This window comes from Blennius ocellaris (assembly GCF_963422515.1).
Source record: "Blennius ocellaris genome assembly, chromosome: 22".
Taxonomy (NCBI): Eukaryota; Metazoa; Chordata; class Actinopteri; order Blenniiformes; family Blenniidae; genus Blennius; species Blennius ocellaris.
Genome location: NC_137671.1, coordinates 9,803,063 through 9,828,161, shown reverse-complemented (window position 1 = coordinate 9,828,161; position 25,099 = coordinate 9,803,063). Strand labels below are relative to the sequence as shown.

The following is a 25,099-nucleotide window of genomic DNA, read 5'->3' as shown; positions in this document are numbered from 1 at the left end:
TGGAAACTCCAAAATAAATTTGGTGTAAGTCTGAGGGCTCGTGATAACCAGTGACATCTGGTCTCAATAAAGAAACTTCCTTCTAATCATGAGTAAAACTCAAGAGGTTGTTTGTATGGCCTTGTTTTCATGTGGTGAGAAAAAAAAAAAAAACCTCCGAAACAAAACAGAAAAACAATGAAGGAAAATGCAATTTAAACTGCTGTGGCACAATACAGCCATGTTTTCCACAATTTTCAATGCTGACTTGGACACTTACTAAGCCAAATGACTGATGGTTTTCCATGTGAAGGAGAAATAATAGTCTTGTCAGTCACAGGAGAGAAAAAAAAAACATCTTTTTTTTTTTTTACATTAAATTTCCTCTCACCCCTCTGAAACATCACCTGATATTGTAGAAATTATCGGTGTCCCGTTCAGGTCAAGCTTTCTGAGTTCAAACTCGTGCTTTTGTTGTTTTTACTGCTGAATTTCTTATTTAACAACAAGAAAGAAAAACTATTTTGATTCCCTTCGAGCAAAACTAAAAAAGGGAAAACCAGACCACACCCAGGTATGAGAAGTGTGTTTGCCAGAGAGTTAAATGAGATACAATCAATTGATTAATTAAGTTTCTCATAAAATGTGATGAAAGTAGGTCACTCTGCGTCGAGTCCAAAAGGCAAATGAACAGTAGCAAGTTTAGGAGTAGAAAGATTACAGGACACCCTTTCCTTCTATTTCACTCCTGTGTGACTATAACTCCGTTGGCTCCAAAATGACCCACATTTTCCATAAATTAATAACTTTCTTTCTCTAATATAAGTGACATATTTGTTCCCACCACATTTATCTTCCCCCTCTCTGGTCCGTCCTCCTCCCATCATCCTCGCTTCCTCCCTTCCTCTCTTCCGCTCTGATCAGATCAAAGATGTGCCAAAGGCTAGTGGACAGCATGAAACGGTCTCCTCTGTGCCATTACTCCCTCTCACATGAGAAGAAGGAGAAGGAGAAAAAAAACCCAACAAATTGGACTAATAGCGTCTGGAACTTTTCAAGCATGACAGCAGTTGCCTTTCAACTCAGTAATTATGAAGCCCAGCTGTTGATTTGCTCATCCGTTCACCTCCTGCATTTCATTGATTCGCCAGAAGTTGATTGAGAAGGTACAGCCGCCTTGGAAGAAAGTGTTGTTTCCAACACTGCTTGATTACTTTTAATCAATTAAAGAACCTTAATCTATACTACCCCCCCCCCCTTCTTATGTAAAGGATGTGAGCACTTTTCAAATCTCTGCCAGTTAGAAAGCAGTGTTGACAAACCAAAAGAAAAATAAAACAATGAGCGAAAAACAAAACAAAAAGGCTCCCTGGAGAACTGTAAACCTGCTTTAGAGTGATGATTATCTTTGGCGTCTTTTCATCAAATGACCATAGCCTATATAAATAATCTGCAACTGATACGACTTTTGTACTGAAGCATCATGTCTTGATGAAATATTAGCTTTTATTTTTCCACCTCCCATATGTATCTAAACACACACATAAGTCACACCTGCAGAATTAAACTCCACAAAGCAGAACAGCAGACATTGATGATTTGGAAAAATCTGATGTCTGTTAATCTGTTCTTGGACTTTTTTCTTCTTTTTTTCTCTCTCTCTCTCTCTCTCTCTTTCCGTCCAGCTGCTTTCGCTGGCCTGCTGTATCTCCGCGAGCTCGATCTGTCCAACAACACCCTCCATCACTTCCAGTACGGCGTACTCGAAGACCTCTACTTCCTACGGAAGCTCTCACTGGGCAACAACCCGTGGGTCTGCGATTACAACATCCACTACCTGATCTACTGGCTCAAGCACCACCATGCCGTCTACTACACTGGCCTGACCTGCTCCGAGCCGCCGGAGTTCAGGGGCTGGCGGGTCGAGGACTACGTCAAGACCTACAACGGGGAGTGTCCCAAGGACAGACAGACAGAAGGGATGGACACGGGACAGGGAGCGCAAGGGGGGTCCGAGAACGAGGCGCAGGAGGTGGTGGGGGAGACGGGGGAGGCGCACGGCGACCGTCTACCGCAGCACCTGAGAAAGAAGCCCAAGAAATTCGAGATCATCAGGTTGAGTTAGGATGGAGGCGCGTGGTCGGACTGACTCGGATACAATAGGAGGGAATTAAAGAGTCGAATTGTTGATTATTAAAGGTAGACTCAGTAATTTGATGCTTAAAAAAAACTCAAATAAAAACTACAATGGGGAAAGAAAACCCTTTAAACCTCATGAGATCAATCAATCTTTCCCTTCTTCATTAAGATTGACATTTGAATAGTCAGATTACTGAGTGTATCCCTTTAAGTAAATACCTTGTTTGTTTGTTTTTTGGTTGCTTTTCTTTTGCCTTTTTTAAAAAAAACAACAAAGAAAAAAGAACAAACATTCCCAGTACAGCCCGTTTCAAATGTAACAACATTTGAGTTCACCATTAAATAAATGTAATTTTAAAATTTCCCTCAGCTGACAGAAGCTTTCTGGATTGATTGATAGGGAGAGAAAAAAAATACAAAAAACAATCAGGATATAATATTTTGCCACACAAAAAGGAAGTTTCTGTTCTTGTTTGCTGTATTGTACAATCCTGTCTACCTGTTCTCTGGAAATAAAATTGGGTTTATTTTTTCTGAAATGTTGTTTTTCTGAGTGATGGTCAGACACAGCAGACTTTGCGCGGACACATAATTATGAGCAATGACAGAAAGCATGTACTGCATCAAACAGTGGCTCTCTGGTTCAGAGGGGTCGTGGAGTTTCCAGACTCTGTGCTGGGAATCTGCCAACTTTGCTGCAAAGGACCAATTAATTTTGTGCAAATCATGTGCAAAAACTGTACAGACAAACTACTACATCAAACTTTAATTAACAATAACTGTGGTGTCAGCATTTCATTTTTACACATATAGATCCAGCTTTTGTCAGTTTGCATACTAATTATCTGACAGGCGACACAAGAGACAGACCCCTTGAAGCAAGAGGTGGGAACTGTTAGCCCAGCCTATAGCAACAGGCTCCATTATAATATAAATACATCTTCTGGAACCCTGTCATGTCATTTTGCCCCTGAGTCCACATGGTCACGTTTCTTCATAAAAAAAACAAAAAAAACAAAGCCTCACCTTCACCAAGGCAGCTGTCCCCCTGCTGGCGCATTGAGTAAAGCCTTGACCTTAAGCTTGAATCCCCATTGGAACAAAAAAGACAAGACTCACAAACTCTGTGGTACAAGGTGCAATTACCTGCACCACAAGTGTAAAAACACAGCAAACTAGACACTTAATTAAAACAAGGAAAACTTAACATATTAATGTTTTTGTCACTCAGAACCATTTTTCTTCACTGCACACACTTTTTCCTTCTCTAAAAAAAATAAAAAAATATTTCAGTAAATTATTTTGCATTTTTATTCATGAAGAGGAAATATCCTGAGCGCCGAGACGAGACTAATCCGAACAATTTTATTTTTTTTAATTGTCTCCTGCTATGGGTGAATGAATGAATCGCATTCTGGGTTCACAGTGATCAATTTTAAAGGTTTTGTCACTTGGAACCCTTTTTATTTTTTGGACAGAACAACACCTGCTCTGTCTTTTAGATTTCGACTGTTCAGGCAACATGATGCCAAGTCAATAATGACACACTGACTGGTATCAATAAGCATTGCTTCCGCTTGTTGTCTGAAGTGTGCATCATCCATGAGGCTCATTTCAATCTTTCTTAATTTAGTCAACTTTGTGACGTTTTTACTCTGTTTGGAGGAATAATGTTCAAGTCAATGAACCTCCAAACAGCCGCTCCAGAATAATTGTGATAGCACAGCACCACCAAGTGACTGAAGGGTAGTAGCAGACGACGCTTCAGGTAATGTGATACCGTGATTACGTGGAGACATACAGTACATTTTACTTAAATGGTTAATTTTTCCTGCTTCAGCAGTCTCAGCATGCTGGACATCATTATTCTTGTCTTATTGAAAGCTTATGGGGGGTAAATACATATTTAATGATTGGTGCTGCAGTGAGGACACCCTGTCCAGAACGCTGATGTGTAAATAGATTTTTAAAACATTGTAACACTGTGACATTGTGTTGCAAGTACATTAAATCTCTCATTGATAATTGAAGATATACATGTATCGTAGAAAATAATAAAGATGCATTGTACTGGATGTAATCCTGCAAAAAAAAACATCTTCCCCCGTTGTCTGTCACACTAATGTGAACTGCAGTGATATAAACACCCCACACAGATGCAACAAGGTCATCAAAGCAAGAGGCTAAGATTACTGTTGATGTAATCTGAGCAGGAAATATGTCATGTGTCAAACATTTATAGTTCTGTAAACAGCAAAAGTATATATGTTGAACAAACAGAAGTAGCATAACGCAGACTAGTGAGTCATTTCATTGATGTGATTTAAAATACATGCATTGTGTAGGTGCAGTATGTTCTACCTGTGCATTCATGGGTTTTACAAAGAACATGCAATTGGGCTTATTCAATGTTAGCATGATGTCAGCATGTCTGTATTTGGCCCTGTGATAGAGTGTACATAACAAGACAACCCCCCCCCCCCCCATTGCAGAAACCAATAAGCAACAGAAAGAAACACAAGAATCCATCCTCACAACCATTTATCATACATGTCATTGTACAAGAAAAAAATTCAAGCAATCATGTTAAATTCACAGTATTTTGGCTTTCAGCAGGGTTTGGGAGATATTTTCATCCAGAACTCGTCTCAGTAGCACTACAAGTGGTCACTTGCGTGAAATACTCAGAGTCATTTCTCTGACAAGAAAACTTCAGAAGATTAAAGAATAATGACAGAATGTTTTGACTAAATATGCTGCAGTGAAGCAGAATTATTGTGGGAAACACCAAACAAATTGAAGCAAATCTGTGATAAGACAAATATGTTTCATTGCATTGTAATTATTGTGATGAGAAATAGCATCTTATTTAAGTTTGGATAGTTTTGAAAGTGCAAACTTCAAAAACAGAAAGAGTGACTTTGCCATGACATTTAGATAATGAAAAGCAGTCCAGCCACATATTAAAAAAAAACAACAACATGATATCGATAATACCCATCAAAATTAATAATTTCTTTTACTCTCATAGTTGTAAACATGCTTGGTCAACTACTGGTCAGTAAGTCAGGTAAAATTACCCTGAATGAATAGTTCAATACTTTTCAACAATTTTCAGCTTCTTCTTTGCTCTTGAAACCATAATGGCTTCATCCACATTCACACATTTTCTTTAAATAATCTATTATTGCTCTTCAAAGTTCATGAATGAAAGTGTTCATCACTGTCGCTCCTATTATCCACTGTTGTCCACCATTAAACTTCTCTCTCCGACGGGCATGTGAGTTCAGCAGCAGGACTTCTTTTCTGGCGCTGTGGGGGACGGAATGGGCCCATTAACCGCCCGGGAGTTGGATCGGAGGAGCATTCGAGGAGTGGTGTAGTTCTCAAAGCCTCCATAGTGGACGTTGTGGCCATTACGAAGGAGTAACTCTTTGGCCATCATCACGAAAGCTTCTTCTACATTCTGACTCTCCTACAAATAACGACAGGTTTGGTTCAAAATTCATATTGTTGGATGTGTTTTGTGTGATTGACTACTCCCACTACCTTTGCAGATGTTTCTAGCGCAGCTAGGATGCCTTTCTCCTTTGCCAGATTGCAGGCTGTGTCAAACTGAACCTGCCGTTCATCCTCGAGGTCAGATTTGTTACCTAAATGGGGAGAGACAGAAATATTTAAATCGAGACGTTTAAATTTGTTTAAGATTTACTTTCAGCTGTCTTTTTTGTGAGAGCAGATGATCTTTACCCTGTTTTTAAAAACAATTTAAATGGGAAAAATAGACAAAAACATCAATACGCTACAAGATATTTACACAAATCCATAAATTCTGTTACAAATGTGACCAATGTCATAATTTGGCACACAAGCCACTGAAATATATTCAGGTAGGGCATACGGTGATGTAGTCCTGAGTTTTATCCACGCTTGGGTTCCCAAAGACATGCCAAGTAGGTGAATTGGTGTCTTTCAGTTCACGTTTACAGAGAAAGACCCAACTATTCCACTTGAGTAAGCATAGAGAGGATGGTGGAAAAGAGAAACTCTCTTTTAACAGGAAGAAATCTATAGAATAAAGCTCACACTCACCTATGAGAACCAGAACTACATTGGCCGCACCGTACATCTCCACCTCTTTGATCCAATGGGTGACCGAGTCGAAGGTCGAGCTCCGTGTGATGTCATACGCAATCACGGCGCCGTGAGCGCTGCGATAATAACTCTGGGTGATTGTACGAAACCTCTCCTGACCAGCTGTGTCCCAAACCTGCATCTGTGGCACACAGACAGACATGCAAAAAAAACAACCCAAAAAACAACAAGTCAGCTTTTGAATACACAAATTACCACAAGGAAATAGCATTTCCGCCAAACTGACACCATATTTACAACACATAAGGCCAAAAGATATAAATAATATTTTAATAAACAAAACACATGGACAGTTTAAGAACAGATCCCAGTGTCTCTCAGCAGAAAAATCCCTGAGGACCAAACAGATGAATCTCAGGTAGTAACAACTGTCATAGCAACCTTTCAGACCCAAACAACCAAACTCATCTGTGACCATTTCTAATGACGACTGCTCTAACCCCTGTCAAGTAATGGTAGAACAAAATATATGCATCTTTCCCAATTCCTGCAATGAAAAAGCCACTTGCATCTTTCATTTTATGAATATCAATATGCCAGTAAATCAGAATCCAGTCTGCAGATGTATAATAAGAATTTTAAAAAATAAAATAACACATCTTGGGAATGCTTTCTTTCATATAGCAAAAAAAATCCATAAAATAAGAATAAGAAGCTGAATTCCTGCTAAAATAAAAGCTACTCTAAATGTGCCTTTGATAACGAGCTTCATTCACCTTCAACAGGAACATATTTTAATTGTAAAATGGTTGGAAGATGTTGTCCTGCTCTCAAAATAGTTCAGTTAATTATTTGCCTGTTTGACAAAGGAGGGCATGTAATCAATTCTGGATTCAAAACAATAAAGGAACTGTTGACGTGTTTGTGTATGGTGACCAAGTTACAGCTTACAAACACATTCCCAGTGACCATGAGACACAAAGCTTTTGGAAATACCAATACATCAAACTACAAAAGTGTTGTTTTTTTTTACTGCTCTCCCTGTGACATCAATGTATCTGTCAATGCTGACAGTCAAAGTCCATATTAATGCTCATGAACAACCACTGTCAACAAAACATTTTTTCCTTTTCTTGCTTGATGATTGAAAAGAATTCATTCCAAGTGTATTTTTTGCTCGCGGCTTGTGCAGAAAAACCTGATCGACGGGTCCTTCATATGAGCAGCTGGTCCGACTTGTTTTGGGCTCACTGAGTGACACTGTAACCTAAGGACAAGCTCACCATGGAGTCATGCACTCCCAAACTGAACTGAGACGAATTGTCCTGTCTTTTAAAGAAACATGGTGTGTGCGTTCAATACAACCGTTTCTATACAGGTCAATGGGATTAGTGAGGTGGAGCAAGTTTATATTAAATCAAACTTTTTTCAAAGATGGATTCAAATTAACTGGCGGAATCAAACTGGCTCCTTTTCAATCTTGTCAAACGAAGACAGTGATGAAGGTATTAGGCATGTAATATAGACAAGGAAGCACAGATTGTAAATGAACTAACTACTTGTAGGAAAAGCATGAAGGCGGCGATCCAAGGATTTATTCAGTGATAAAATTTTTCAAAAAGGTGCATAATGATGACCAGTTAGCAGAGGCATTCATATAAACAATGTCACTGTAATGGCCGGCAAGAAAGTGACATTTACTCGCAATGACGGGGAGACATTTGTTCTTGAAGAAGTACCTATATTATAGTTTTAACTTCTTTATGAAATTTTCAAGCTGTGTCATCAAAGACAGATTTAAAACAATTGAGTTTCCAATGTGTGTGATGTTTCCTTCTTCCCATTCATTTGATTCATAATTCCACCAGACAGCCCTCCAACCCTGCAGTCTGTTGTTAAAGATGGCTTCCTCTCATGCATTATAAGAGAATAGTTAGGATATATTCATGGTTTTGGAGAGTTTTTTTTTTTTTAACCTATTGGTTTATTGTGATCATCCAACTCAGATACTTACAAAAAGTCCAAAATGGTTCATTGACTGAAGTTCATTCCACATTGTGCCATGTCATTCCAATAGTTGCATGCATAGAGATGTTTCTGATTGATAAATCAGTAAAAACACGCCCTATAAATCTCTACAGCAATGTTCATTTTTACTTTGTAATCCTTATTTTTTCATCAACTGAGTCAAACACACACACACACACACACACACACACACACACACACACACACACACACACACACACACACACACACACACACACACACACACACACACACACACACACACACACACACACACACACACACACACACACACACACTCAAACAGAACACACACTCAGAACCGACCTTCACTTTCTTCCCCTCGATGTCCACAGTCCTCACAGTGAAGTCCACCCCAATGGTGTTCTGTTGTTTCTCGGTGAAAATCCCCGACTTGAAATTCTGAACCACACAAGTCTTCCCGACGTTGGAGTCTCCAATGAGGATGATTTTAAAAAGGAAATCAAAGCAGTCATCAAGTTCGGGCCCTGATGTCTGCATGGTGAATGTACAGTATGAGTGGAGTCAGTTTCTGACAATGTGTCCAACGTGACCTTTCCTGTGTTGGAGACCACCAGGAATGCCGGGTATTTCAGCTACAAAATCCCTAAACTCATCCAAAACAACTGAAAAAAAACTAAATTGCTCCCGTTTCTTCTCCCAGCTGATCAACAGGAAATATTTGCAACGGCAGAGTGTATTTAGTTAAATCAACCCATGTGCAGCCAGCAAAACCAGTTTGGAGGTGTAAGAAAATATGCAAACTCATCAAAAGGAGTTCCCGAAATGCTTGAAAGTTTCATTCAGTCCTTCAGTTTCAATGTTAATCTTTGGGAAAGCAATCCTATATAGGACACAGGCCAGAAGAACCAAACTGATATTTTTCCTTCTTGACCTCTTTTATCAGAGCAAAACTGCCTCCTCAGGTGATGACTCACTCAAAGCACGACAGCAAAATTCAGCATGAATACAAATCCCATTCTTTTTGTCCCAGCGCACAAGCTCTGCTTTGCAAAGTGAAAAATCTCTCTCCTTGTGTGAGATGAACTTGCACAAGGCTCTTGTCCATAATCCAGGTTGCTGTCTGATCCACCTGCTGCTCTTTCACACACGTGTCAGCATGTTTCCCCCGGCTGATCCATCCAATCCTTTTATTTCTGATGTGTCCTTCTCTTCTGAGGTTTTTTCTTTTTTAGTCTGTTCTTTCTGCCTCTCGCTCTCTCTTCATGGCACCTGTGGTGACAATAGAAACCTGCCCTACCTGTTCCAAGCAGGTAGCCCAGCCCCATCACCACTGTTGGATTCTGGGAAATGCAGGCGGTTTGCCACACTGTAAACAGAAAGAGGAACAATCACCTCCTCTTGGAATGTCGTCACTTAAGGTGGTTTACGCGCAAAGAGATTCCATAAATGTTGATTAATACATTTGGTTTTTCAAAGATTTAATAAACCAAACTATGCATTTTGTGCAGGTTTACCTGTATCACTGGTATGAGAAAGAACAAATAACTGAAATTGGTAAAAACAGTTGAAAATGGTCACATAAAAACTGTTTTAAAAGGTGAAATAGTTAAAACTGAGAAAAGGGTCAAACCAAGGTAAAACAGCTCAAAAGTATGACTGTTAAAGTGGATAAAACTGCTTAATGACTAATAATAGCTAACTTTTGTTTAAGGAGAAGCAACAATGTCCTAAACCAGTTGAATTCACTGAAAAGGGGACCGTGCATCTCAAGCTACAGAAGATGGATGGATGGGTGGATGGACTGACAAAACCTTTTTTTGAAAATGTTTTGACTCCTTGTAACACCCAATAATGTAATAATGCCCAATCACATAATACATGCCATAAATCTAATAACTATGGCTTTTTTCAAAGGAATGAATCGTATAATGTAATAACATACTACATATAATAGGATTATTAGTCTATTATAGTAATCCAACAATGTAATATAGACAAATAGGACTGCATTTCTTGAAATGGGTTTTTTGCAGCTTTTGTGCAGTTTGCCTGTTGTAAATAAATTGTAGCATATGAAACATAGATAACAACACTCTCCTTCAAATCATTAACGTTACTGCGTGAAGTGATTGCGTCACTGGCTTCGCTGCGTCATCGTCACCCTCTTGATACTCTTTCCTTTCTTACGTGCGTCTCGATGTTCATATTTCCGGACGTGCCTGAACGCGGCGCAGCCTCCTCAGGTGACGCGCGGTGCGGATGCGGCGCGTGCACGGCGCACACTGCGCCCCGCACGGACGCACGCAGGCACGCACGCGCGCACCGATGCCCTTACAGCCGCCAGCAGCAGCGATCCTCAGCCCGAACAGCTTCTCCATGTAAAAAGGGCGTCTCGCAGCCTGGGAGAGCAGCAGCGGCAGCGGCAGCGGCAGCAGCAGCAGCAGCGGCAGCATGCAGCGGAGCGCAGTAGTCGTGGTGGCGGACAAAACCAGCCTGAAGAGGCCCTTCATCTTCGCAAACGCCGTGCATATGGTAGGTGCATTTCAGACGCTTTAAAAAAACAGAAAAAAACCAAAAACAAATTCCACCTCAAACAGAGGCCTCCCTTCCAGTTGACGCTATGGTTGTGGGATTGATGATCGATCAGCTGCTGTGATTAATAAGAAAAAAAGAAAAAAGAAAAAACATCTGTCAAGCCTCAAACCACAACAAGCCCCGTGCCCTAGATTATAATCTGGTTTGCAGCAAGCGCATTAAAAATCATGCACAATGTTGCAGTGCCTGCAGTGCTTTTTAACCCCCCCAATATTTGTCAAAGCAGTAAACAAAGAAGTGACGAGATTGATGACCACATTCGTCATAGTGATGTACTTATTTTCATTTATTAAAAAAAACGCACTTCATTTGTTTTTGCGCTTTTAATAATACTTTTGAACGCGATCATTTTATCTATAGTGTTGTGAGGCCCAGGTTTTTTTTTGTTGTTGTTGTCTTGATTGAGGTATTTGTGTCCTGTCCAGTGATGCTGCTCCATCCTTCTATTGGCACCTCATAATCTACTGCTCCTTTAAGACGTGACATCTCTGATCCTACAGATTCAAAAGCAGCTCAGATGATACATTCCTATGCAGTTATCTAGAATTTCCACTGACGCCAACTCTTTAAAGGAAATATAACTATTTCACTGAATATCGGTGGTGTTCAACGTGTCACCCCCTTGCAGATTGTGACAGATGATTTTTTTTTTGTTCAATATCTTCCAAAAGGCGCTGTGCTTCTTCATGCTGACGATGACGGTGGCGTGGCACAGGGACCTCATGCAGACCGGCAAAGTAAGACTTGACTGATGCTTTTCTGATTGGCTGGAAATAGTTTCAGAGGGAGCAAATATTAATCGGAGACAGAAATAACCTTGGCTTCCACGGTACAGGCAACTGGGGGATTATTAATGCATGGCTCTGCTTGGTTTTCTATCAATACTGCCGGAACGTGCTACAGTAGCACTTTTTTCTTTATTGTCTTTTCCTCTGGACGAGCCGCATTGAAGACCTCAGGTGTGAGGGAGTGTGTCACCAGTGGTTGAAGTGTCCTTGGGCAAGACAGTGAATTATCTTCACAGGCTTGGCATGTCGTTCTGATCCGGCCGTGACCTTTTTACCTCTTTTCCAGACATGCTATAATAGCAACACGTCCTTGAAAAACACACTACAAAACTAATTTTAAAGTGTGAATGACTACATCGAGTCGGGTAGAGAATCGCACGCATATGGATCTGTTGATATTTATGATTTAAATGAGCATTTATCCACTCATCTATTTGCGAACGCATCATTTTAACATTCAGAGAATCTTTTTAGAAATCAACTAGAATGCATTTTTAAGAAAAAATTAACCTTTTAATGGACATTATTTGTCTTATATGCCATGCAAAGTGACTAATTTAAGAACAGACAGCACATTAAGTCACTTTATATTGCATGACTCAATGATGTGCATCTTTTACATAAACCCAGTGACGCATTGATCCTATTTAAAGATTTTTTTTTTTTTTTATCAGCTGTAAATGTATTTTGGTGAATTTAGATCAATTTTGGTGAACATTTAGAATAGATTTTGTCGATGGCTCACAAAAGTCAAAACACAATTCTTAACGATGGTTGAAATTCGTTTTTTGGGGGTAAGAAATAGCTTAGCTTTAGCTTTATTGTAGCTTTATTAATCTCCAAATGAGTGTATTCTTCCCTTTCAGATGGTGTCCAGTATGTCTGTGGTGATCATGTACATTATAGAAATCGGCTGCCTGCTGCTCTCGGTGCTCGGCGTGTTCGGGGCCGTGAAAGGGAAGAGATGGTGTTTGATTCTGGTAAACGGAAAAAAACTGTATTTTTAACACTTTCTCTTCCTACACATGCAGACTGTTCTTGCATTTGCACAAATAGACGTTTGTTTTTTTTAGACTTCATCTGTGTGTGTGTTTGCAGTATGCAGCTGGGATGGCGGCCGCCAGTCAAACAATAATCGTTAGAACGGCACTAAGCTACCAAGATGTATATGAGGTACAGTATTTCAGTTTGTATTTTTTTGCGATCCTTACCCGTCGGCGTAAACTGAATGTATTTAACATCCTCCTTTAGAAACGCGTCGCCAGGGAGGAGTCCAAACTTCTCGCCATGATGCCACTGAGTGCAACAAACAAAGCAAACCGAACACTGCTGTACAGTATTCAAGAAGAAGTAAGCAGCGAAGATTTGTTTTTTTTGGGGGGTTAAGATATTGTAAGATTGTGCATCATTGCTAAACCAGGGCTTGAACACGATAAACATCTGGATATTATGCAATGGTGGTGGATATACAGATATTCTGTAAATCTTACAATGCAATATTCATCATGTATCATAAAAAAGGAAACCTTGAAATTTGACTGATTTAAACCAACATAGCAGGATTTTACACTTGAAGGTGATTCACATGAATACAGTGACAGCAAGACAAAACAAGGAAACAATATATAAGACTGAGAGAAAAGGAAAATCGTCATAGGTATACCTTTTACCAGCATGTTTTTTGGAGAGAATAATAGAATTATGAGTAATGAAAACAAAACAAACAAAATATCTGCAGTACAGCAACAAGTCTGCCCAAAAGCATAAAAACACATTTAATGATTTAATCGCACACGGAACTCTCGAGGTGACGATTGTGATTTTTAACCTCAAACTGGGACAATATTCACAAAGTTAAGGAATCATTTGTTGGGTTTACTTTAAAGCCGATGTGTGTGTTCCGTATGTGTGTGTGTCGCCTCCAGTTTGAATGCTGCGGTCTCGTTGAAGGCTACAAAGATTGGGGAGCCAACATTCCTCCGTCCTGTAACTGTCAATACCCTGGGAAATGTGTGAGTATCTGTACTTGTGGAAACTGAAAACCAAAAGTAAATGTCAGGCTCGCTGGTTTCCGACACACACTGTCATTGTTGTTGGTTTTGTGAGTCGGTTTTTGTGTTTCTGACCTTTATGACCTGATGTTGCAATAATAATAATTCTGCTTCAGGTAAACCGTGTTTGTTTATTGGTTGTTAAAGCGCCCATAGATAGTTTTGATTACTATTTGGTAAATCGATTAATGTTACAGAAGTCGTGTATTCACGCCTCGAAATGCAGTTTTTCCAAGATAAAGTGAGAATGTCTCCATTTCAAATCCATGTTTGATGTAAGGCTTTCCTGTGCATGTGCTCCCTGTGCATCTTTCCCTTGTGTTTCCATTTTCTCCAAATATTTGTGTTGTTGTATGATCCAAGAAGAAAGAAAAGCAATAATGTGTTTTTACATTGTTAAAGTTACATACAGTAGAAATACTTAAGTACAGTAGCTCTAACAAATGTGTCATCTTCACAAATATCATAACGTTCAGTTTTTAAATTACTTGTACAATCATTTTCAACCTTGTGATTTAAGGTATTGTTGTAATGATTTTGCCTCATTAACATACATAATTGAACACAACATAACTTCATTAGTTTTCACAACGATGTCGTGTTGTTAGTTCATGTGCGTTTACTGTAATGACTTTCTTTACAGGCTGAGAAGTGAAAACTCGTGTAAAAATTGGCCATTTTTCTGATTTTGAATGCGTTGTCATGTCACGTAATGAGACGTCGTTCTTCTCACCAGATCCGACTACGAGGCAGCGCCACACTGGGAGCCCCGAAAAACCAGTATGTCTATCAAGAGGTAAACCAAAGAAAACCTTAACTCTTTTTTTTTTTTTTTTTTTTTTAATTGGGTAAGAAAAACGAGTATTAATAATATTCAGTTTGGAGCACTCTGAAGCCAGAACTAACTAGTTTCCACCCAGTTATCAGTCTTATATATAAACAGCCCAATAACCAAATGTATTATTCTATTTTTTACTCTTTTAAAGATTTGTGTGTCTGTACTTTTCTTTTCTTTTTTTTATTCCACAGCCCTGCTTGCCGATTTACGTGTCTGAACTGAAGCTTGCGTTTTCACTGGGGATGGCGATACAGTTTGGGAGTGCGGTCTTCTGGGTACGTGTGTGATGCTTTAATAATATTTATCTCATCCTGCTTCTTCAATATAACATCCAACATTGGTTGATCTCGGCCCTGCGTCTGTTCCAGATTGTTTTACTCGTCATGAGCATCAAGCTGATGGGCCAGATAAAGAGGAAACAGGAGTTCATGGCTCTTCTCCAGTCGAACAGATACGTCCCCGGTGCTTTCTAGTCCCCCTTGTATGTTTTAATACACACTCCAAAACTACTATCAAGCATACCTTGTTTGAATTTGCACAATATGCTAAATACCATAACCAAGCTATTTTGCGCTATAGCATATTATATCCTATGATTTTGTTTCGACATGTTAATGCATGTAACCGAGGGTTAAAAGTAGTCGACATGCATAGATCCAAGTTCAAATGACTCTTTTTGCCTTACTGCTGAAAAAAAAAGGAAAAAAAAAAAAAAACAATTTAATGAACTTAACCAATTTTCAATAATTATAAAACTTTCACAAGTTTTTGTCTCATGAAGTTATTTGGCTGTTTTGTTATTTATTTATTTATTTTTTAAACATTTCTATTTTCGGCACATCTGCAAATGTTCAGTCTGATTACATTGGTGCAGGTGGAGCTAAATAATCTGAAATATCAGCATTTTACAAACACACATACACTGAGATAGGCACAAGAGGTTTTCCTCACTCAAAATACAATGAGAGCCACCACTCTTAAATATTAGCACATGTTGAAATACAAACATTTCTGACACCAATAATCTTGGTAATAGTAATATTAACAGCTTTTATGTAGCACCTTTCTTAAACAGTGTTTACAAAAACGCTTTGACTGTCTTTTATTTCAATGATTTAAATAACCAGGTAAGACAAAGGAATGAGTCAAACCTCTCATTTGAACACCAGATTGTCTTGTTATGTACATTATATATTTGAAACATCATCACTGCATTCCTTTTTGGTTTTTTTTCTTCAAAGCACAGCAAATGATCGGGTTTCTCTCAGTGGGCTGTTTTTTTGGGGGGGGGTTTTCTTGCACATTCAGCAAACACGCAGTCAAATTGTTGCTTGTTCAGATTTTTAGGTGTTTCTTTTTTTTAGGGGGGGGGGGGGAGCTCAGCAGAGCTGCAGCAGGGAGGTTGGGGGAGAATCCCGTGTGGGGAAAACTGTGTCATCAATCGATAAGCCACCCTCACCGAAGAAGCCTTCGTGCCGCATCACTTCGAACGCGACTTGCTGCACGAGCCGCCTGCAGTCCAAACGTCTCCTCGGGTAAAAATACAGTCAAATGAGTTTCGTGTGAAACAGCAGATCCAGTGTCTACCTGTGCACTTTAACCATTAATGCCTAATACACAGTATGTTACTGCAAACTGGTGGTTTTTAATTTCTCTCATACAAGTTTGTTTTTTTTGTTTGTTTTTTTTTTTTATTTATGGGATGAACTCGTGTAATATTTTGTAAATAGAAGGAATAAAAATGTGATTCTTGTTTCTTGTCTTGATTTGTTTAGCTTGTTAAGATGTGTGGGGTGCCGTCTTGTATCACTAATAAGGCAGCGTTAAAAAAAAAAAAAAAAAAGCAATATTAATGGGGAAATTGTTCAGCATTGTAAGACAGTACTTTACTGAACTTTTCGCAATTGAGTCATACATTTGTGTGAACACAGACCGAGACGCGAGAAACACTTTCCACACACACGAAACAACAAGCAGGACACACAGGAGACGCCCAATATCAACCCTCGGCCACCAGCTGCAGACAATCACACACTCAGGCGGAACAGGTGAAACGCATCAGGGCAGGGAGCCGCCTTCACAGATAAATTACAAAACATTGAGGGAAAAATTTTTTTTTGACAAAGAATAAAAACCAACAGTGACATGAATTTTTTGTGTTTTAAAATAAGATTTAATGCATATTATGAGAACTTATTCAAGCAAACGTATGTGGTTATTGAATGTGTTTTATTGAAAGTTTTGCATTTAACAGCCAGACATAGTCATATAGATTACATCAATCAGTTTGTATTAAATCCACAAAAATGTTACTCTTTAATGTTCTTTTTCTTATTTTATTATATTTCAACCAAAGAAAATCATCCAGTGTGTTGCTGGATTATCACAGGCTAGAATCAGTCACAGTTTTGGCAAAGATGATGTTTTTCAGCAAGTTACAAATATTTGATATTGATCATTGTGAATATGAAATATAGCTAACTGGATTGTGAAAAATAGAAAAATATATATTTAAGATATGTGGTAGCTCATAAACCGATTTCACTATTATTTGTCATATTTAAAAAGATATATCTTTGATTATTCTTAATTTTACAAGTTTTACTGTTCATTCTTTAACTGTGTGACTTCTTCTTTTACTTTTGCTGGCTTATTTAGCTTAAGTATTATTTATTTCTCTCAATATATCTATCACTGACATCCTTATTTTGAAATCCAATTCTAATATTGCCAAAGTGTAGATTTGAACATCAGAATAAAGAGAGTATGTTGTTGAACTTCACTTATATTTCAATTAAGGTCTATATTCACTGTGTTTGTGTATTTAAAATAAAACTCCCCAAAACAAAACAATTGATTGCAAGCATTTTAATAAACAAAATAATGAGTGCTATAGTTTCACAATTTTTTTTAATCCTCCCACACTTTGAAAAACAAACAACACCACTGGAGTGGAAGAGGCAGATTTCAATCAATTCACACGAGGCTGGAAACTAATATAACATTGATCCCGAACATTAACACAAACGATGAAAAAAAAAAAATCAAAGCAATAAGAATTAAAACATGTAATTGTTTAGATGAAAATGTATTAAAAACCTACATAAAATTTGACAGAATATAAAAAAAATGAGTGCTACAAAATACAGAGATTAAAACTATCAGATGTCTACAATCATCAGTGCTTTTTTTTTTTTTTTAAAACCTCATAACTGCACTGCACTTCAGGTACCACTTGACAATGCTGGGTTTATTTATCTATTTATTTTTCTCAGGGAAGACAGAAATAACTAAATACTAAATGCTAAGACAGGTTTAGCAATACAAACGGTACATTTTAAACTTATCAATTACTTGTGGAAGGTGTACTGAAAACATTTACTTCAGTAAAATGACTAAAATCACAGTGTAATTACTCAGACCAGCAGAAGCCTGGTACTCAAACTCTTACTTGAGTATTTTGGAAATTCACTTGAATCATTAGGTAGTTTCTCTTGTAATTTCATTAAGCTGTGCACAAATGTAAAAGACAGTTTTGGTTGCATAGATTATTATTAGAGATGATGAGCACTGCAAGTGAAATTTTAAATTGCAGAATTGGACGGCTTCACTTCGTGTTTGGCGTTGTTTGATTAATTGGAGGAGACTGAGGCTCCTGTACCAAATAAGAGTCGACGGTAAAGAAAAGCTGTGGTAAATTCCCTTATGGGAGCGACCAACCCACTCAGCTCAGCAGCTCATCCCACTAATGGAAGCCCTGCGACAGTTTACCATTTCATGGCGAGAAGCATTGTTACACAGAAATAATCTAGCATGCACACGTTCTGTTACGTTTATTTAAGATGATGTGGATTAGTATGATTTAGAGCGATCGTATCCCGTGTGATAATCTCACGTTTGGTGTCTCGCTGTCCTGTAAACATGTGTCTTTAGAAGACGTTTTCCAATTCATCACAAAGTGTCTTCTAGGTTATTAAAACAAACAAAAAAAAGAAACATTCATTTTTCTGTATTTATTTTAGCTTGGACATCTTCTCAAATGATGAAGCGACATTTTATTCATCAACTCATCGCAACAAAAAAATTTAATTTATACTTGCCGACTTTCAGGATTTGCTTTCAGGAGACAGAAATCGTATTGAAAACAGGCAGTTATCAGAGTCGATGTAGAGCAAAATTCTAAAAGCTCAAGAAACTGTTAGTACTCGAGGCTACATTCCACGACTTGATATCTCAAGCGTCATAAATATACTTTGTATCTTTGTGTCGACCTCATTCTTTCCACAATTTTTGAAGCTTCACCGGCAATGAAAATCATGTGTCCTCGGTGGTCTCTGTTAGAGTGGCGTAGTTGCCTGCTTTTGCCTCCGAGCTGTAGACCACAGGAGGCGTGTCCACCTTCCGATCCAGTCGACACAGGATGATAATCCCCAACACGACCGATAGCACCTACAGAAGGAGAGGAGAGAGACGGGCAGACATTGTTCTTATTTGCTTCATATTGATGCAAGTGTTTTCATGAGGCTGCAGTTTTAGATCTCAACAGAAGAGGGCAGCAAAGACAGAAATGAAAATAAACTAACATCGTTTTGTATGCAGCTTATGTTGTGTGCATTGTAATGCACAAATTAAATACTGACCTTCTGCAATAAAATGACACAATTGATTAAAATTCCAAACTGCTCCTCGAGAAATTTGTAAATGCAGTTTGGTGAGGGCTTCAAAGTTAAATCCATTGTATTTAAAACAGTTTTAAAAAAAGGACATTTTCCACAAAGACTGAAGATCTTTAGTGTTTTTAAATATTGTCCAGTTAAGTTAAAGCGTTTTATACATACCAGTAATAGTGTGACTGCCATCATTATGCCCACTGCTATCTTTATGACACCCATAACAGTCTTGATGATGTACTGAAGGCATGACTGAAAGAAACAGGTGTTAGCATCTTCAAAATATCTTTATGCTCAAAGAATACTATGAAGAAATGACACCATTAAACAGAATTTTTGATGATAGTGAACTTCTTCAACTGAAAAATGTACAGCTGACATAGAAGGGAAGTTGTATGAAAGTAAATATTCACTGTTTCATCGCAGAAGGCAACTCATTATTTTGAACTGCAAACACACTTTCAACTTCCTCAGAAGAAAAACAGACAAGATAGATACATAGAAATGCAATTAAAAAAGGGGATTTTTCCAAATAAATCTGTTTCAGCATAAAAATTCTTTATTTCAGGAACTGAATTTAAAAGAAATGTAAGGCTTGGGGAACTATAGTTTTCGGAATTCTTAACACATAAATCTGAAAAAAACAAACAAACAAAAAAACAATGTCTGCATTACCTCACGATAAATCATGATGGGCTCATCATCCACTATTCCCTCAAACAAGCGGCTCTTTCTGGGAGCTGCCACCTTAAAAACACACACACGTACAAATCACACACTGCCAAATCTCATAATGTTTAATACTTTTCATACCGTTAACCTCATGGTAAGTTAATTCCTTATCAATGCTATATGAAGGTGAAATTTTGTGGCAGTTATATCATGACAAAAATATTTTTGTTGTTGTTGAAAAAAGGAGGTCTCAAGCTAAAACAAATTTACACCATGGAACCATGAAAATACTGCAACTACAGACAAAAAAAAAAGGAACAGACTGGTACTAAAGTGACTCAACACTGCCACCCGAAGTACAACAGTAGCATCACCAAAGTTTTACATACTGACCCTTTAAAACTTCTGATGAGAACCATAAACATCTGGGCAAAATGTGGTAAACCTGTGGTAAAGTTGCTAAAGTTGTACAAGAAGCTTGAATTAGTGCTATTTGCATTATGTTCACAAAGGTACACGGTTTATCTTTTGAATTCCATGTAACAGAACACCGAAGAAACGTGGAAACGTTCACACTCACACATGGATTAATGGAGTTTTCGGCACACAGGCAGGAGTCTGGGATGTTGTAGTCCCAGTCCAGGTATCCTTCATTCAACCCGCAACACTGCAACTGAGAGGGAAGTCAGAGGAGAAATTTAAGAAAGATAAAGACAATTTGTGACGACGAGACACACTGACCTCACCCTCCACTCTCTCCCACTTCTACCTCTTTGTTACTCTGTATCTACTTTGTCATTCGTGCTGGGAAGATTCCCTTTATCCCAAAATCCCGCTCAAGGTAACACTTACTTTTGCTATCAGCTGATTAGATTACTGCAGAACAATAGAATTTCAGCAGTTTCAAACAATAACATCAGGCCAACCATTACAATGAACACATTACTTACTTCACTCTGTATCTCCCCGAGGCTGTCGACCATGATTTCACTCGCATTAGACAGCGGCAACATGTGCATGTATTGCAATTGCAGTTCACTTGCCATCTAGAAAATGAGGTAATGGACAATTTTAGGGATTTAGGATTTTGCAAAATGCTCACAAATAATATAATGTGCTTGTTGATATACCTGTGGTTGCAATGCCAGCGTTAGAATTTCAATCCCAAACAGTAACAGGGAACTCAGGATCATCCCAACCACAAACTGAAACACAGACAAGAATTTACTATAATTTTCTATAGCTTGTTACTCTTTTAAATTGAAATTTTTCTAATTTTCTTCTACACACCACTATCAGAGCCCACTTCTTCTCTTTGCAGACACCAAATCCACCGATGACGGCCAACACCACAGATACAACAGCGATGGCATACATGAAATGTAAGCCAAAGATCATGTCTTCAATCTGGAGAGAAAATTCGACCAGAGTCAAGTCTGCAAGATCAGCCGGCCACTATTTTGTGTGCCTGACTTCCCTCTAATAATGCGAATAATGCAGTAAAGGCCAAAACTGGGTCTGCAGCTACTGTTATGTGCACGATAAGCTGTGCTTGGAATGCAAACAGTTACTGCTGGCTGACTGAGATTAAAACGCACTCGGGAGGATGTGTAACAAACAGAAGTCCGCCCACGGCGAAGAGTACTTCAGATTACAGTAAATGCATGGTGTGTTACCTCTTCATCCTTGTGGAGGTGTCCGTGGCTAAACAGGGTGAGTCCCAGCAGCAGGAGACCAATGATCTGCAACACAAAGATGGAAAAAACAGAGGGGGGGGGGTTGCTCTCAAAGAGTAAAATGAACTGTAGAAAAAAAAAGACGGGGGGAGCAAGTGATGTGTTATTATCCTTTACCTAGAGAAAACCCAGATAGGGACACGAGGGGGAAAAAATGCAATCAAAAAAGGCCCAGAAGTCAACAATTGCATTCTTGTTGTGAGGCCAGTGTGCGAACCACTACACCAGTCTCGCACAACAATGCCTCTTGTTTTTGTAACTCTATCTCGTGCCAGTCTCCATCAGACGTTCCTCTCTCTCTCTCCCAGTCACCTGTCCCTCCACACCCACCTGCTCACCTGTACCTCTCTCTGTTTACCACTTGTTTTCTCAGAGATCTTTTTTTCCCACAGCATGCGGTCTGACGTGTCACAACAGCCGTGTAACTAATGAAGTCTCGCTTAACAGAGTTTCTGCTCTTGTGTGCATGGTGTCCCCATTGAGGTACTGAGCCATATTTACTTGTTCCTCTGCTTTCTGTGTCAGTCAAGATTCAAAACCTTTTGGGAAATAGTCCAGTTCCCACACTTCTGCGTGTGCTCCAACTATCTCATAACCGTTTTTTTTTTTGTTTTTGTTCTGCTGCCTGGACCTGTTTGCCTGTAAGTTCCTTTAAATTAAACCACAGAACTGGAATTGCCTGTTTGCTGCTTTTGGGTCGTCCTCCTTGCTGTTTCACACATACTGTGGCACAAAGAGAAACAGGAGCGTTCCCAAGGTGGGTACAATGAGCGTTGCAGAAACTGCCCATGTCCCACGGAATACCTGGCACCTTTGATTTATGACACATAATTAGATTGACAATAATGTTCTTTTCAACAAAACGATAACATATGCATAAACATTAGAATGAAAACCATGGGTTGGATAGGAAACGTTAATCGACTTGGGCAAAAACTGCATGGGAGACGTCTGTGAGAAACTGCTTGAAAGTGCAGGTCTTATCGCATAAATGACTGGCTTCACTGTTTGTGACTTTCTCAGCAAAAAAAAAAAAAGCCATTCAATCAGTCAAATTCCTTGTAATCTATTTGTTCTGGCTACATACTCGACCTGACCTTTCACATCAGCTGACACAGACCTGCTACAGTAACAGTGGTATCGCAAAACGGTCTGTTTCTTTCTATTGTAAGCTCTCCAAGCCAAATCATGAGGACGAGCAGACTGTTCACACCGAGTAACCAGGAGGCATCCATCCGACTTGTAGGCCAGTGGCAGTAAAGAAATATCTGGCGTGACAACTGCCTGAGCACGCACAGCCAGACGTTATGTAATCTAGTTCCCATCTCTGACAAAATGATGAGAAAGAGGTCAAAGGAGAAATGGAACTGCTGATGTTTTGTTCAGGCCACAATAAAACCACATACGTGAAGTGCCCCCTTCATTGTAGATCAGGTCCACTTGAGGAAATGAGCCAAAGGTGGTATTGCGAATTTGCACAACTGCTGTTAACCAACTTAGATTGTCCAACCATCTTCTGAACTGTTTTACCCAACTTGATGTTGGATAATGTGGCAGGTTACATCCTGGACACGTTCACATGCAGCACAATTTCATCTCAAGTGTGCAGGACCGGTAAAATAATGCCATAATAACCTTTAAATATAAGTTTTTCTTTGCTGTGGCACAGAGTATATAAAATGAAACTCTTGATATTTTTGCAAAAACCAATAAATTATTACAGAAAATGTCAACGATATCAACATAAAGTCAGTTTTAATCATCCGTTCTGGTGCAAAATATAATAAAATGTAAAAAAAAAAAAAAAGAATTACAGTTACAAAGTTACATTTACATGCTGCCACAGACAGCATGAATTTGACACTCACAAATAGATCAGGGTCTCAGTGTTGTGTTGTGTCCACTACTGTAAAGAAATGTGTTTAAAAAAAAAATAAAAAATCAATGTTCAATATTAAATCGCACCTCAGGCACACACAATACACCCACACCACCATACACTGAAACACACCCCACCGGGTGTGGTTGGAGTGGGTGGATTAAATAAAATGGATACAAATAAAATAAAATAAAATAGAATAAAATAAATATAAGATGATTATCTCTAAAAAAAAAAAAAACATTAAAAAAAATTGTTTTTACAATTTGCTTGGTAGTTTGAGGGCCAGACTGGAGCAACTTGAGGCCATTTTTTTTCTTTACTCCCTGGGCCTTTTATTAAAAACCCCAAAAGTGTATCACCTCAAATATTCATTAAAATTAATGGAGTACTCTTTCACTACATATGCTTGTTTTAATGTAGTGGATCACGTTGTGTATTTTAATCATGAGCATCAAAATCCACCACTTCCAAACAGTATAACGAGTGTTTGTTACTTTCCTGCAATTATATATCTCAAATTACACAAGAATGTCGCCGTTACATCCTGTAACTGTTTCATTACGAATTCCTGAGAACAACTCGGTTTATTCTTTATACCTTATTTCCCACATGTCGTCAGTTTCCGATAAGCCTCCTCCTATAACCAACACTAACAAAACACAGAGAGGGTTTGTTTTTGTTTTTTTTAATCGTACTTGAACTGTAATGAACAACAGGTGGCAACCGTGTCTGTTTTTGAGGAAAACAAACACGGCCGATCGCAACATCTGCAGTTTGCACAATGTCTGAGAGAGCGGGTGGAAAACAAAAACACACACACACACACACACACACACACACACACACACACACACACACACACACACACACACACACACACACACACACACACACACACACACACACACACACACACACACACACACACACACACACACACACACACACACTTACCGCGATCAAACTTATCACGACGATGAAAGTGCGCTTCATCCACACGTTCACCTTCCCCATGCTGCTGCTCGACGGGAAACAAACACACCAAACTCCTGCAGACGGAACGTGATAATCCCACTTTTCATGAACAGCAAATTTTACTTGCGGTTGCGCTCGATGGGTGGAGAGACAGAGGAGGAAGACCCCGGTAGTGAAAGGCCCTCCCCATCTGGAGAGAGAGAGAGAGAGAGAGAGAGAGAGAGAGAGGAAGAGAGATATGGGTGGGGATGTCTTTGGGCAGACTTGGCTTGGGGAAGCAATAACTATTCGACACAATATCGACACAAGCTATTCTGAACTTGTTCCTAAACACCAGGGAATCTGTTTGTCTGGGGGATTAAATCAGATGCTTGGGAGATTACACCTCGGGCCTTTTAAGTCTGATACAGGCTGGCATTGTTCTACAAGATGCATATGCCATAACTCGGCCTCATTAACAGTGGTGGAAAGAAATGCACTGGGGAGTAATAAGAATAAAAATAAGGATCAAGATGTATCTGGGCTCTTCTGTGTGGAGATTTCATGGTCTTTCTTTGTGTTGTCTCTTTCCTCAAATAGCTCATGAGTATGAGGAGGATTGGTGAAACCTAAAATTGCTCAAAGTGGTCTTGTCGCTCTCTTTATTTATCCACATTTACCTTGTAC

The 25,099-nt window shown here is 38.9% G+C and overlaps 4 protein-coding genes across 6 annotated transcripts in view; 2 read left to right on the top strand and 2 right to left on the bottom strand.

Annotated features, from left to right (window-relative positions):
- The window catches only part of lrrc17 (leucine rich repeat containing 17), a 38,295-nt gene extending 35,638 nt beyond the window's left edge, over window positions 1-2,657 (top strand). For all 3 annotated transcript variants that reach the window (XM_080518080.1, XM_080518081.1, XM_080518079.1), the window contains exon 5: window positions 1,665-2,657. In XM_080518080.1, coding sequence (XP_080374206.1) covers window positions 1,665-2,104 — 440 coding nt within the window. In that variant the 3' untranslated portion in view covers window positions 2,105-2,657. The remainder of the gene's footprint in view (window positions 1-1,664) is intronic.
- A 1,987-nt stretch (window positions 2,658-4,644) lies between these two features.
- Window positions 4,645-9,408, bottom strand: LOC308146564 (ras-related protein Rab-19-like). Its single transcript, XM_080518453.1, has 4 exons — window positions 8,569-9,408; window positions 6,211-6,394; window positions 5,668-5,771; window positions 4,645-5,593 (listed from the first exon to the last, which is right to left on the bottom strand). The coding sequence occupies exons 1-4, from the start codon at window positions 8,761-8,763 to the stop codon at window positions 5,405-5,407; spliced, it is 672 nt and encodes a 223-aa protein (XP_080374579.1). The 5' UTR covers window positions 8,764-9,408; the 3' UTR covers window positions 4,645-5,404.
- Window positions 9,409-10,562: 1,154 nt separating this feature from the next.
- LOC308146769 (tetraspanin-8-like) lies at window positions 10,563-15,163 on the top strand. The gene is made up of 9 exons (XM_080518690.1): window positions 10,563-10,758; window positions 11,493-11,558; window positions 12,476-12,589; window positions 12,708-12,782; window positions 12,861-12,959; window positions 13,535-13,621; window positions 14,397-14,456; window positions 14,690-14,773; window positions 14,867-15,163. The coding sequence occupies exons 1-9, from the start codon at window positions 10,678-10,680 to the stop codon at window positions 14,969-14,971; spliced, it is 771 nt and encodes a 256-aa protein (XP_080374816.1). The 5' UTR covers window positions 10,563-10,677; the 3' UTR covers window positions 14,972-15,163.
- Window positions 15,164-17,351: 2,188 nt separating this feature from the next.
- Window positions 17,352-24,555, bottom strand: LOC308146765 (tetraspanin-8-like). The gene is made up of 9 exons (XM_080518681.1): window positions 24,413-24,555; window positions 21,517-21,582; window positions 21,131-21,247; window positions 20,971-21,045; window positions 20,791-20,886; window positions 20,421-20,513; window positions 19,844-19,915; window positions 19,337-19,420; window positions 17,352-18,947 (listed from the first exon to the last, which is right to left on the bottom strand). The coding sequence occupies exons 1-9, from the start codon at window positions 24,470-24,472 to the stop codon at window positions 18,813-18,815; spliced, it is 798 nt and encodes a 265-aa protein (XP_080374807.1). The 5' UTR covers window positions 24,473-24,555; the 3' UTR covers window positions 17,352-18,812.
- Between the last annotated feature and the right edge of the window lie 544 nt (window positions 24,556-25,099).

Excerpts from the sequence above, each read along its gene's own strand:
- LOC308146564 (XM_080518453.1), bottom strand. The coding sequence starts at position 8,763 with ATGCAGACATCAGGGCCCGAACTTGATGACTGCTTTGATTTCCTTTTT. Across the intron at positions 5,772-6,210 it reads TGTAGTTCTGGTTCTCATAG|GTAACAAATCTGACCTCGAG; the intron begins GTGAGTGTGAGC and ends CTCCCCATTTAG. Across the intron at positions 5,594-5,667 it reads CGCTAGAAACATCTGCAAAG|GAGAGTCAGAATGTAGAAGA; the intron begins GTAGTGGGAGTA and ends CGTTATTTGTAG.
- LOC308146769 (XM_080518690.1), top strand. The coding sequence starts at position 10,678 with ATGCAGCGGAGCGCAGTAGTCGTGGTGGCGGACAAAACCAGCCTGAAG. Across the intron at positions 10,759-11,492 it reads TCGCAAACGCCGTGCATATG|GCGCTGTGCTTCTTCATGCT; the intron begins GTAGGTGCATTT and ends ATCTTCCAAAAG. Across the intron at positions 11,559-12,475 it reads ACCTCATGCAGACCGGCAAA|ATGGTGTCCAGTATGTCTGT; the intron begins GTAAGACTTGAC and ends CTTCCCTTTCAG.
- LOC308146765 (XM_080518681.1), bottom strand. The coding sequence starts at position 24,472 with ATGGGGAAGGTGAACGTGTGGATGAAGCGCACTTTCATCGTCGTGATA. Across the intron at positions 21,583-24,412 it reads TCGTGATAAGTTTGATCGCG|ATCATTGGTCTCCTGCTGCT; the intron begins GTAAGTGTGTGT and ends TTTGTGTTGCAG. Across the intron at positions 21,248-21,516 it reads ACCTCCACAAGGATGAAGAG|ATTGAAGACATGATCTTTGG; the intron begins GTAACACACCAT and ends TTTTCTCTCCAG.